The 14266-nt window shown below is 44.2% G+C and overlaps 1 protein-coding gene across 4 annotated transcripts in view; it reads left to right on the top strand.

Moving 5' to 3' along the window:
- Nucleotides 1–14266, top strand: part of LOC142582252 (protein turtle-like) — an 89949-nt gene that overhangs the window by 29049 nt on the left and 46634 nt on the right. For all 4 annotated transcript variants that reach the window (XM_075691726.1, XM_075691728.1, XM_075691725.1 and 1 more), the window contains exons 5-7: nucleotides 4114–4267; nucleotides 7161–7448; nucleotides 8950–9234. In XM_075691726.1, coding sequence (XP_075547841.1) covers nucleotides 4114–4267; nucleotides 7161–7448; nucleotides 8950–9234 — 727 coding nt within the window. The remainder of the gene's footprint in view (nucleotides 1–4113; nucleotides 4268–7160; nucleotides 7449–8949; nucleotides 9235–14266) is intronic.

Below are 14266 nucleotides of genomic sequence, written 5' to 3'. Positions count from 1 at the left end.
GCCTTATCTAATTGGCTATACTAATCCCTTTTCTACAAACTACTTTCAATTTCAGTTCCCAGGAGGTGCATATGTCATGACATAGAAAGTGACATGTGGTAGCAGGACATTGCGACACTTTGTCATTAGCTCTGGCTCTCTTGGTTGTCTACATTGCTGCTACTTATCGCATGGCTCCTATATAGCAGCACAGCAGATGACTGAGCTAGCTGGAGCAAGTGCCAAGACTTGGTAATGTGGATAATATTTTGCTCCCATGTGACCACTCTCTGCATTGTGACTTTATGACCCCCTCCCCCCAAGAAATGAAATCGATACTAGTTCGTAGAAAAGGTAGTATCGTAAGTAAATTATCAGGGTGCTTCTGGGCTTGCCAGTATTTTCCTCAAATGTTTTGAAATCCAGAACCTTCATTTTCTACAAGAAATGAAAAGTGTGAGATGTCATGCGAGTACTCCTTAAGGGGACAGGGTAGGTCCTATTCTTGCCATGCATTTTAGGCTATGTTCGTGACCCTTTTTCTCGTAATCTGCAGGGGTTAGAACATTAACCTTGGTGGCATTGTAATCAGCAATGTTAGGTAGTGCTACTGAACCAGGATTATATTTTTGAAAGATTAGTTTTTTTTTTGTTTTCTTTTTTTACTGGACCTACCAAATTTTAGAGCCAAAATCTTCAGTTAATAGCCTGTAAACAAAAATCCTGTATAAGAATATTTTTAATCTTGGTTCAGTAGACTTTCTGTAATGTTTGCTCAATATCTGGAAAATAATATCTCCCTAGCGCTTGTAGTTTCTGAATAAAAGGGTCAAATGCAGCAAAATTTGGTGTTTTGAGATAATTGGCTTTGAAGTGGAAGAAAGAGCTTTATTGCAATATAGGACTACAGAAACAAATTCTGGCGCATTTTTTCAATAGCCACCAGCCTGGTAGTCCCCTCCATCACCAACACTTCTTTTCTGTGCTAGCTGCCTTGTTTTCCGGGCCTCCTTAGTGACCAGTCGTGTAGCCCTCTCTGCAAAGTACAGTTGCCGCCGGTCAGCTTCGCGCAACCACTGGACTGTGAACCATCCTGGAGAAACTCCGAATGACTTCAAAATGTCGGCTTGAGCAATGCTGCGGTCATTAAAAGTTAGCACAGCATCCATTGTCGTCATTTTCAGCGTCTTGAGGCCAAGAAAGACATTCTTCGGAGCGCGCTCCCATACAACGTTGTTGAACGCCTCATCGCGTTCTGAGTTTTTCTATGGAGACATTTCTGGTGAAGCTCAAGCGTTCCGCCGAGCGCGAAAGCTTCGATGCAGATGCGCACGTGGTGACCGCGGCGCCCACTCCTGGATTGTGTTGCAGACAATTGGCGTCACTGGAGATCGACTTATGCCGGTTTCCGTGGAAGATACGTTTTTTAAAGCACTTCTTTGGCTTCGTCATTGCATTACGGCTAAATAACCAGCACCAAAGTATAAACAAATTCGATTGTCCGCGAAAACACACCGAAGCACGAGCAAAACGCCGCCTGTTGCGAGTAATTCAGCTGCGTCTTAGGATTCGTTTGGCTAAGTGAAATATGCTAGCTAGGTTTTCACTGTTGCCAGATGAGACAGCCATTCCGCTAAACGTGACAAAAAATAGGCGGTGAAAAAGTTTTTTTTTAGTTTAGGACAGGCACAGATCCCGAGCATGTGTCAAAGGGGGCGTGGCTGGATGCTGCCTAGGTTTCGAAAAATGTTGATATTGAGATAAATATTTCGTGTGCGCGCAAATGAAACACTGGGCCATGTTAAGGAAAGAATAGAGATATTAAATTACACAAAAACAAAAAATCGATTTTTTTCAGGAACTTTGCCTACCCTGTTCCCTTAAATGCCCAGATAAATCTTGTGCTCCTCGTTATGAAAATTCTTACACAATTCTGCAAGTGTTATGCGTATTGTACATGTTCTTGAAGATTAATCTTTTCATCATTGGTAGCAATTGTGTTGTGCTCATTACTGCTTGATCTTTTTTGGGTTACCACAGTGAGTGCTGCATTTGCCTTTAGCGTCAGAGCAGAACTATCTCTTGTGTGACTTTGATAAGAATAAAACTTTGTTTCTTAAAACAGTGCTTAGAATACAGACTTATCATTGTACTTTTGTTGTCTAATGGCCATTGTTTTGTTGCACTGCAACATCAATTGTTCCTAAAGAATTCGTGCTCAGAAAAGCTATTCAATTTTAATGCATGGCCACAGTCTCTTTAGCTGCACTAACCAGAGGACTACGAGAATTAAGCCACATGGCAATTCTGAATGAATTGCATGCTCTCAGTTTTATTGATTGATCATTATCAACATCATCATCAGCCTATGTTAGGTTAACTACAGGATTAAAGAGCTTCCCAGACACCTCTAGTTACCTCGGTGTTGCGTCAATGAAACTCATTCTCTGCTTGAAAGTTTCATAATCTGATTATACCACCTAATCTTTAACTGTCATCAAATGCATATTCCTGTTCTCGGCACCCATTATGTTGCTCCAATAGATAACCAGCTGGTTATCAGTTCTATGCATTACGGGACCGATTTAAAGCTCCAGTGCTTATTGATCTGAATTTCAACATCACCTTCCCATGTTTTCTCTCTAATACATACTCTTTCTATCTCTTTATGTTGCACGCTTGTTTCCTGTAGAGCATTGAACCATACAATTAGGTGTAACAGTAAAAGTTTGTTAATTCACAACTCGTTAATTCGAAATTTCGGATAATTCAGAGTAGCCGCTGTGGTCCATCTAGCAATGTATTGAAAGCAATATGTAACACATCCTGTTAATTCACACTGAAATCTGCACCGCCACCGATAATTTGAACTCCGCGCCATCCTGGATGGGGAGAGTGCTAGGGCGCAGAAGCATGTTGGCGACGCCGCACGCGCCATACAGCTTTGTCTGCAGCCCTTTGTTTAGGCCTGAGTGGAGAGGTATGCTTTTGTGCCTGGCCAGGCATGGCCAATGCCTCTGTTGCAGGTCACTTCTCTCGCATGAGGTTCTGTATAAAGCTCAAGGGCGATAAAATCGTCACTGTGCACCGTACACTGCATGTGCGAGCGAAAGCATGCGAGGGTGAGCCAGTGAATGCGGCTCAATCAAGGCACGGAGGTGAGGCGGATTGAGTTTGGGGTGTGGGGGACATTCTATTCCGGTAGCTGCTGAGGCTGCTGCTGCTTGCGGCTCGCCCATGCGGGCGCCGCATCTTGAAAGCAATCTGTGACATGGCCAAAGTGTACGCCCGCGTGGGCCTCATCTTCAAAGTGATCTGCGCAGTGTGCACGTAGGGCCGGTAGCTTTGTATGTGATGCGCTTTCTACGTTTCATTCGTGCTGAAGCGAGAGCTGTACGAGAGCTCAATTCTCTTGCTGCTACTGCCGCGATTCTCACTCCAGCGTTTTTCAGCGAGTTTCCGTGGTCATCGATCGAGATCTGCTCATGTTTACCTGTGCATGCGTGACACTGTACTTGTTAGTTTAGTTAGTAAGCGAATGTTCACAACTTTATACGGCCGATAAAACTACTATCCTTACTTCGTATAGCTATCTACTAATTTGCTATCGCAATCGATGCTTTGCTTTTCGGGTGAAACTGCAACATTTTTTTTTCTTCGCGCCAGTTGACACGACGAACGCGTGAATAGAGCAGGAGCCATGTTGACATTGGGCAGGTCAGAGCACGTGGGCCACGTCCTGCTACGTTGGCTGCGCCATTGTTTCGAAGTATAGATGTTGTTGTTCACGCCAACGTGACGTACCATGTGTGCACGCATGCTCACACCATGTCGGACTATATACACGCCTTGACGGAGCTACGTTTTTCTCTGATTTTCATTTGTTCGAATTTTGTAGAATTAGAATTTTCGTAGCATCCCTGCGGAATTAGAATTACCGAGCTCTTACTATATATAACCCTGAATCTGATGCTGATTATCTGGAGTGCACAATAATCTGCAGCAATCATTTGCACTACTTAGAATTGTTGGACAGCCCAGGCTAACATCCTTAATACATGAGCGATTATGGTGAAGTACTTGCCGTGATGGTAGGTTCTGGCTATTCATCCCTTGCTCGTATTGTGAATGCAGGACAACCTTCCGCTGGAAGAGAGCACCAACACCCAGATCCACCCAACGGAGCTGCGCATTTCCAACCTGCGCCAGACAGATGTGGGCGACTATACCTGCATGGCTCGCAACTCGGAGGGCAGCGACTCAGCGCTTGCCAAGGTCATCGTGGCTGGTAAGTTACTATTGTTTTCAAAGTGTGTTCCATTAGCGAGCGGCAAGGCATTGAAAGACAATCTAGTTTATTTTTGGACATACTTCGTAAACCTTTACTTTTATAGTGACATTGTTAGGTTGGAAGAGGTTTGTCTTGTAAATGTTTTTTTTTTTTTTTCCAAGGGACATACAAGAATGCAACAGTGTGATAAACACTCCAACACCACATCACTGAAGTGAACAAATATTTTCTGCTAATAGTGTGTCGCAGCACAGTTTAAAGACATAGGAGCCTCTCAATAGTGGGCAAGGAGCATTCTGATTGGTGTCACTACAGTCTCCCTGTGTCTTGATGCCCTGCTCTCTTTTGCCACGGCTGCTGGATAGAAAAGAAAAAGTGCGGCCTGACGCATCAGGCGGGATGCAATGGGAGTGAACGTGACAGCCGTAGTTGCACTCTCAGCCATTTGGCTTTCCTGCCCGGCGCTAGCTCGCGGGTACAGGATGCGTCAGGCTATGGCATTCCAAGCGCATTCTTGATACGTCATCTATGCTGATCCCAGACAACAATGTCCGGCTGGCTACGCTGCGGTGGATCACACCATTTTCGAAGCATGCAGCAGGCTGCATCTTTTTCTTTTTTTTTTAATCCAGCGGCTGTGCTTGTGAAGAGCAAGTGAATAAATGTCTTTTATCTGAAATGTGGGTTGGCAGAGTGTGTGGTTAAGTGCCAGTAAGGGCCATAAAAGAGGGCAATTACAGCCATTTTATCCATTGAGTTCCATACTAAGGTTGTCGGGGAGAAATCTGACATTGCAATTATTCAGTCAACATAGGAACTATGGGTAACACGTGAATTTGTCTATAATTTGGCATGGATCCATTGAGACAGCACATTGCAGCTTTCTTTATTGTTATTTTGTTTCAGTTGTGTTTTGTGTTGACTTCATAGTGTTTTGTTAGAGCAGTTAGTTAAGTTCCTTACATGTACAATTAGATTACACTTCTTTATGTAATGTTGCTAAATTTAGATGATATCTGTTAAGTAACAGTCACTACGTAAACAAATATTTTTATATTCTAAACAATTGCTCTTGTTTGTAATGTTCTGAGAACCATCAAATTGTACAATTAACAAGTTGTACAAGCTGTATGACATAGCAATCATCACTGGTGATCATCACTAACAATCATCACTGTTGATTGTAATACAATAAATTTGCAAGAAAAAACAACTTTTCAGGAAAGTCAATATAAAAATCCACAAGGTCACTCAAATCCAGGAGGATGAAATTTAGGCAAATCAATGTACTTATATGGTGGTTGAAAAGCTGCTGAGTAAATCTGCATAGATGCTATACAGTCAAACCTTGATGTATTGAACACGGATATATTCAGTTATTGCGTATATCGAATATCCAAGGCAGCCATCTTGGCAGACGAAACTCGGCGGGTCTTTATCAGCGGTGCTGTTAGCAGAACAGCACACTCAGGCCTGGTCACACAGTAGTTAATGAGTGCTAAATAACTTCGAGGAGTGACATGCTGCCCTGGGGAAGCCATTATTAATTAATCGCGATTCACAGAACGTATAACCGATGCACACTCAACATGGACACAGGCACACAAATCAACCGGCGAAAGCCCCGGCATCCTCACAAAATGTTCTAGCGGTGTGCAGCAGAGGGCAGTACAGGAGCACGAAAAAGGCGGATTGCGTGCAGCGCAACCAAACATGCGCTCCAAACAACGATCGCGCCCTTGGTTCATTGAGTGATTTGCAGAAGTTTTTGACAAGTTTTTTATGTGATTTTATATATCGAATTCTGGCTATACTGAACTATTTCACGATCACCGCGCTGCTCGATATATTGAGGTTCAGCTGTAGTTGGTGGCTGCCTACAAAAGCTCTGCCCATGAAAGCACACCGCAGCTGACTTCGCAACCTGAAACACAGTTCCCAGGAGAGGCCGATATTGAAAGATGTTCATCTACACCATGGCACTGCACAAATGAGTGAACAAACTAATTGGTTGGCACAGATATACAAATTATCTTTGAACTTGAGAGGCTTGTGCTTGCCAATGCATTCTTAGGTTGCCACCAAATGTAGTGTCCAACTACTCTTCAGGGTATTTATTTAGAAACTTTGTGCCTTATCTACTTGCCTGTTGACTGCTGCGCTTACCATCTCGTTTGTCTTGGGTGAAATGCGAAAACACCCATGTACTTAGATTTAGATACACATTAAAGAACCTCAGGTGGTCCAAATTCCTGGAGTCCCCCACTACGGCATGCCTCATAATCAGATTGTGGTTTTGGCACGTAAAACCCCATAATTTAATTTTTTCAAAGTCTCATTTGACTTCAGTTTATTCTTCTACACCACCTATTTTCCTGTTCCCCTCAGCCTACTTTATTCATTTGGCTTTGATGATACCAAAGATAAGCTGAGCTGGAAGCCATATTGAGGTGGCATCACAATGTAATAGTATCGCCTTGGCGTTTCCAGCTTTGGTCTTTGCCCTGTGATAATATAGTGAGACCAAAGAAGCTGAAACGATGAGGTAGTGCAGCATTTAGTGCTGTTTGCCTGGCTGAAGAAAAAAAAATGTTCCTTTATGCTCCTTTGCTCCTCTTTGTGGGCCTGCCACTTTTTGTTTGTCCACCCTCTACACTTAGCCAAGCCCATACACAGAGTTGTGCACACAATGTGATCTGAAAAGCTTTCATTATCAAGGCTCCAACATACTGTTACGTAGGCAGACACGGTGATATCAAACATGGTGATAATCAGGATGAAGTGACTTCATTTCAACGAGGATTTAGTGCACATTGTCACTGTGTGATTTTTATTCTAAGCTCTTAAGAAATAACAATTCATGCTAAATGAAGTGTTATTTGTTTCACAGGCCCTGCAGTGATCACAACCCCTCCACAAAACTTAACGAAGCTGGAGGGAAACTTTGCAGAGTTTGTGTGTGAAGCACGTGCATTGCCCTCCAACATCACTCATCGCTGGTTCTACAACGGCGTAGAGATCTCCAAGTTGACCTGGCTGCAGACACGTACGCTTGTACGCCAGGATGGCACACTGTTTATAAACCCCACTGCAGCGGATGACTCAGGTTTCTACACCTGTGAGATCTCAAATGGCATTGGCCAACCTGAGTCTGCTACTGCCTACCTCAACATCGAGTGTGAGTACAGTGCTGGAAAGGTTCAATCTAGGGAGCATATTTGGGAAGCTCTACTGTAATAAGCTTTCAGAATACATCTGGCATTTCCTTCCCTGATCCACAATCCTTGATTTAATTTAACACTGCCCAAGGGTTCTCTCAAGGCACTTACGGTGCAGAACCACTGCTTCAGTGCGACTGTGCCCAGTGAACATGTTTTCAGCATGCTTCTCCTCATCACTGGCTGACAGACAGCAGTGCCACATGTAGTGAACATGATATTTCCAAATGTAGACCACCCATGGTATTGTCTCACGAACTTCGTGTAGTGCAGTGAAAGCTACTTTGTCTCAACCCATCATGAATGAGAGCCAGCTGTTTGTTTTGGAGAAAAGAGAAGGGCTTGCCCATTTATCATCATAGCCTTACATACACTGCATGACCAACTTTTCACCCAGTGATATACAATTACACCATTCTTGTTTTCTATCAGCAAACTCCCTTCTATTCCTACAAATTTTCTAATCTTATCACACTATGTAATCTCCTGCCACCTTCAGCTGTGATCCTCTTGACTTGGCATTTACTTTGTTACTCAAATAGACTATCAGTTATGAACTGTGCATCCATTATATGTGCTGCACAACTGCACTTCTTTCTCCTAATTTCAGTTAGATTATATTTGTTCCGTAGACCATATGGCTACCTTCCTGTCTCTCAATCATGAGAGACATGACCACATAAAGCCAACAGACAATGAAGCTAAGGAAAGCATTGGGGAAATTAGCTGTAGTTGAAATTGAAATGCAGAAAATAATGAAGGAAAAGGGAATGAAAGTGGATAAAATGAAATCATGACAGGAAGAGATGATACAGTTGTCATGTTCCACTCCACCACTCATTGCAAAGTCGTTAGCTTTTTCTCAAGTTTTTTTGTTATCCTGCAAATGTCTGCCCCATAGGTTGCAATTTCAAGTGTGCAGGGATGTTAAACGAGGTGCATCCACCTCGAGTTGGGCACAGAAGGGCATCTGCTACTTGACTACCGCAAACCACTAGTCAGTGGCCTGAAGTCTTAAATGCTACGAGTGCACACAGTGCTGTACCATGCCGACCGTGAAGACCATGCCCAGGTGCAAGCCTTTGACCGCTGTGTCACAGCTTGCCACAATAGGATGCACTGATAACATACTTTTCTTATCTAGGCTTTTGTTTAACTGCCCTTCGTGACTTGAGAGGGCCTGCCATGTATATACTCCTTGCCCATTGTGGGCAATTGATCCCTCTGTGAACTTCCTTTCAGCTAGCATGGTGCACAAGGGGGGTCAGTGGGGGAAAATAGGCGAACTTTTCTTCAGATTTTCTTTTCTAGTTGGTTGAGGTGACTCCTAGCCTTCAGTGCACTGCGTGGAGTCTACGAGACACGACGTACGGCAGTGCTGTGTTCTGGTGTGTGTGCACCATGCACCTGGTAGTGCTCCATCTTGCTTTTCATCTTTCCTGCACCCCGTCTTGTGTGCAGACCCAGCAAGGGTGAACTTCACGCCAGCCTTCCAGTACATGCCTCTGAACCTGTCAGGAGTGGTGCGCTGCTACATCCAAGCCAACCCGCCCATTCAGTTTGTCACCTGGTTCAAGGACAACCGGCCCTTTGAAGCCAATGCCCTAAATGGTGTTGTCAACCTGAGCAATGGCTCACTCTTCTTTCAGCGTGTGTCGTATGAGCACCAGGGACGCTACCTGTGCTCTCCTTTCAACATCCACTCCACAGGAGGGTCTTCTGCTGTCATGGAAGTGCTTGTCCGTGGTGAGTACAGCCGTATGCCGAAGCCTTTCTTCCAGTCAGGAGCTCAGGGTGATTCCACAAGAGATCAAACATGCATGTCCGCTTGATATTTTTGTTTTGTCTGGTTTTTTATGTCATGTTGAAATACTCAGACTGCACAGAACCGAAAATTCTATTCCCAAAAAGCATTCCCGGCAAGTCAAAAAAATATTTAAAGGTGGCGCAGTGAGCGTCCTCCTATTGCTTATGACAATATTTTTTGATTTCATGGCTGAATTAAATGCAAACTAAAAGCGTTGTGCCGAAAAACATTTCTGCTCATTTTAATACGTTTTACAGCAAATTAGTTCAATGTATTTTTTTATGCTGTCCAGAAACAAAAAAATGTAAAAAATTCCAAACATGGCTCAAACCAGAAAAATTTTGTAACTTTGATGCACCTTGGCGCGATGTCTATTTCACACAGAAAATAAAAAAAACTGTCAAACATAGAACATTATTTTTGCAACATTTACTCAAAATATTGTATTCCTACATGAAACATAGGATAAGAAAAAAAGAATGAAATAAACAAGATTTCTCAACAAAACTCGTTTAAAAAAAAGAAAAGGAAAAAACTTCCAGTTCCAATATTTGAAAAAATTTTCGATGGAAGTCTGCTTATGTCGGGCAAAACGTGGGTGCAATAATTTGTTTCCTCATTTGCTTTATTCACAAAATATAACGGACCAAAGTGGCCCATGTTGAGCCTGCTGGCTTCAGTACCTTTGCTGGTTGTCTTCAGTTTGCATTGACGTAATAGCTCTGTGGAAACCTGCAATGTGGAGGGAAGTAATTAATAAAGGGAAAATGAGACATCCACCCAATCGTAGCAATTGCGATAAAGGAAAGCCATACGGTTTCCTCGAAAGGAAAGGCTCGCAGTTGAAAAATTCGTCCTGGTCCAGGACTTACACCCAGGAGTACCGCCTTTCCGGGGCAGCCACTCTACCATCTGAGCTAACCAGGCGGCTAGCAGCTGGCAAGGCAAAGTCAAATATATTGACAACTCGAAGGAAAGGCAACAGTTTGACGTAATTTGGCAAGAGTTTGACGTTTGACAAGCTTGCATTATACGCAAATCTAGTTCTAATTTCCTTGCTGCTTCAGAACTTCACTCTGGCAGCTTGTTTTCAACAAAAAGGTATCGTCACATTTTATTTATGTCTAGTTGTGGGGGGGCTGGGGGCTGCCACCCTCTAAAGTGCTAACATGTACCGAGTATGCAGCCTACAACCACTGTGGGCATCACACTTATGCCTCCATTATACGCTTGTCAACAGCATGCGAGACACTGTGAGTGCATGTTGTGGCTGAATTTGCCAGAACCCGCCTGGTGCACACAGTAAATCCCTGTAAGCTGTGCCAAGGCAGGCTAAACCGTAAGCAACGGACCGCTTCCATAGTCAGCAGGTGTGCCATTATGGAGGTGCTACTTCACTGTGTGCTCCCCATCCTCCACATGCAGTGGATACTGGAACCTTCTTCGGCATCACCACGTGTGACTCACACTGTGCTTTTCTAAAAACTCAGTCATTTCCTGAGCTGTTTATTTTGTTTCCTGTTATCACACGTTTTCCGTGTCGCTCACAGATAACGTCTTCCTGTCTCACCTCTACCTTCACCTCTGTGTTTCAGCTGTCTGAAAAAGTGCAGTGCTGCATGACTGAGCCAAAGGCTGCCGAAGTTGGCTAATTTATGATGTTTCGTCAGCACCTTGCTGACGCGCTTTCCCATGCCGAGAACAGCAGAGGTGATTGGGGGCTCGAAACAGACATTGTCTTTTGATAACGAGTGTGGCGCACACGTTTTCACCGTGAAAACCTTTAATTAAGTGGCCTTTTATAACACGTGAAACCGGGAGACATTCTAGAGGCTCAGTCATGATAGCCCCGCAGGAAAAGCGACAGAAAGAGTGTGTTGCTGTTCTGTATAAATGTTCGACTTGTTCGAGCTGTTCACTACATGCGATACATGCGGCTCATAGCTCAGTCCAAGTATTCTGTGCTGATTATTTATGCATTCACAATAGGAAGATTGCTAACAAAAAAATTGTTTGTTGCGTAAACACTTTGGATGTTGCCTCGCTGTGGAAGCTACTGCCAGAGGCTGACCATATTCGCGACACCGACGAAGTCTGCCAGCACTGCTTTGCATGCCTCAAGGAAATCCTGTCTTCATCTAGTGACACCTGCAATGAAGCAGACGAGGCATTGCTTCAGGAAGAAGAAGCAATTGACGACTTGAACAGGCACTTCCACCTTTCTTTCGATGTTTCACCATTGAAGCCACCATCTTCCATACACAGATGTAGCAGACGATCTTACGGAAAGAGATAATGGGCCGAGATTGAAAGGGTCGTGGTGAGAAAGATACGCTCAACTTTAAGTACTGCATACGGAAGTGTCAGTACACTTGAACTGTCTGTGACAGAATGTCATGCATGCGCTGGATGGTTAAATAGCTTGAAGCAAGCGTAGAAGGCTTCAAGGTCCTATCGAGAGCGCCTCTGTCTCTTAGCCATCGTTCCACCAGAAGTTGAAAATAAACGCGTTCAAGAGGCAATCCAGCTGTCACAACGTATATGCTTAGAAAGGCCTAAATTGGTGTGAGAAGCATGGAATGTGGTCAGATTTTGATCTGCACACGACTTCAAGGTCAAGTCCATCGGATGTACAAGCTGCGCTCGACTATTTCCCCAAGGACGAACTTGAGTGCTCTCGGCAGAGCCCGAACAAGAAGGACGTTGTGTCAGTCATCACGAACGAGCGGAGAGAGCACGTCTCAAAGCACATTTTATCTGTGAGACGTCTGACACATTTTATCTGTGAGACCGTCCAGGTGTTCAAAGCAGCTCACACCGAAAGTGCCATTGCCCTATCAAGGTTTTAGAACCTGTGTCCAAAATGGGTGCTGCTCGCACTACAACAAGAGGTTTGCATGTATGTTTATTGCGCTAATGCCATCCTTTGTGTCTCCGCACTTGAGAACATAACCAGCATGGAAATCTCATTGGAAGGCATGAAAGCACTGTGCCTTTGCGGCACCCCAACCCCAGATGGTATGTTAGGTGAATGCGAGCGCTGCCCATGGAGTGAAAGCCTCACTTTGGACAGTCTGGGAATGGTCGATGAGGACGAGGTCACATTCACTGTTTGGAAAAGCGGTGACTTGATCAAGAAGACATTGTCTCCAACCCTTTTTGTGAAAGAACTTGGCAATGGGTGACCAAATGGATTCCTCATGAATACATATGCTGCACTCAAGCTGCGGCTATTCACGAGGCAAAGAAGTGCGAGCAGCAAAGAAGCATTGTTCTGCATTTTGATTTTGCAGAAAATTGGACTGTTCTTCTCTCAAATGAAACACAATGATACCATTGGCACAAGAAATAAATCTCCATTTTCACCTGTGTTGCCATGACAAGGAAAGCACACACAGCTTTGCTGTGTGTTGCTTTCTGACTCAGCGCACGTGTTAGATAAAAAAGCACCCATCTACTGTCACATAACATGCGTCAGTGATGGTGCAGCGAGCTGTTTTAAAAATAGGTACCAACTGTATGAGTTGTGCCACTCCAGGTATATATCCATCAGGTGGTATTTTCCACTACCGGGCATGGGAAGAACACCTGTGACAATGTGGGTGGACTCCTTAAGCACCAAGCTTCCCTGCACAACCTGAGGTCTGAAAGCACCGCCTCCATTCAGTCGGCACATGAGATGGTCTCCCAACTTAGTGGCAGCATCAACCCTGCTTCATGCGCCTGCTGCAGCTGTCGAGGAGCATCGTCAGCAGAAGTCAGTGGAGTGGAAGTCAGTGCCGCGGGTGCCAGGAATTCAGCCATGGCATGTGTGGATGCGTGCCCACGATATATCAAGCAGACATGCGCTGTCCGTTGTGAGAACTGCAGCTAGTCAGCTGACTGTGATTAAAACCTTTTAAATGCTAACTGCAACGTCCACCTAATAAATTCGTTGAAGCACCACAAGTAGTGTCGAGTTTGTTCTCTCTTGTGTCCCAGAAAACAAAGCAGGAAACATGTTCTCTGTTCTTGCCACAATAAAAAACTCAGGTAAACCTTCCTTCATATGTGGCAACCATTGCCTTTTCTTTTTTTAAAAAGAAAGTAAATGTTAACAAACCAGAACGAGTCATTGTGGCACTAAAGCCAGCATGCTCAATGTGGGCCACTTTAGCCTATTATATTTTGCGAATAAAGCAAATGAGGAAACACTGTTGAACCCACGTTTTGCCCACCATAAGTGCACTTCCTACCAAAATTTTTTCACAAATTGGAGCTGGAGATTTTCTTTTTAAATGAGCTTTGTGGAAAAAAAAGACATTTATTTCACTATTTCTTTCTTTCTTGTGTTTTATGTAGGAAGATAATATTTTGCATAAATGTTGCAAAGAGAATCACCAAGAAATCACCTCACACTATCGAAAAGGCAGAATGAAATACCCTCTCCCGCACGCCAAACTCGAATGCGGGCAGGCGGCCGCGTTTCGAATGCTGCAAACGGACTCGTATCCGTCATGAGGCCTACTAAGCCACTACAATTCAGAAATCCCGGCAAATTGCCCACACTGCCCAGAACTCTATTGCTCACTCTCGCACATGCCTTGGCAATGTACCGTGTTACCAGAGGGCCCTCTCTCCAGCGAGCCCGAATGGGAAGAAGCCCTCAAAATCCCGGACCTCAAACTCCAACTCAAGGCCGTCCAGAGGGCCCAAGAACTGGCGAAGCATCACCACGTTCCCGTCCCGGCTTGGGCGTCGCCTACGGTTTCGGCCCAAGGAGCTCCCCGCGTGCGATCTCCAATGGCTTAAACCCCCTCAGGACCTCAATAAAGTTCTTGACTGACTGACTGATTTCACTATTTCTTTCTTTCTTGTGTTTTATGTAGGAAGATAATATTTTGCATAAATGTTGCAAAGAGAATATTTTATATTTGACACTTTCTTTAAGATGAACTTGAAGAAAAGAGGTACCAGCGAAACACAAAGGAC

Source organism: Dermacentor variabilis, chromosome 5 (assembly GCF_050947875.1).
Source record: "Dermacentor variabilis isolate Ectoservices chromosome 5, ASM5094787v1, whole genome shotgun sequence".
NCBI lineage: Eukaryota > Metazoa > Arthropoda > Arachnida > Ixodida > Ixodidae > Dermacentor > Dermacentor variabilis.
This window is presented reverse-complemented; position numbering and strand designations above follow the sequence as displayed.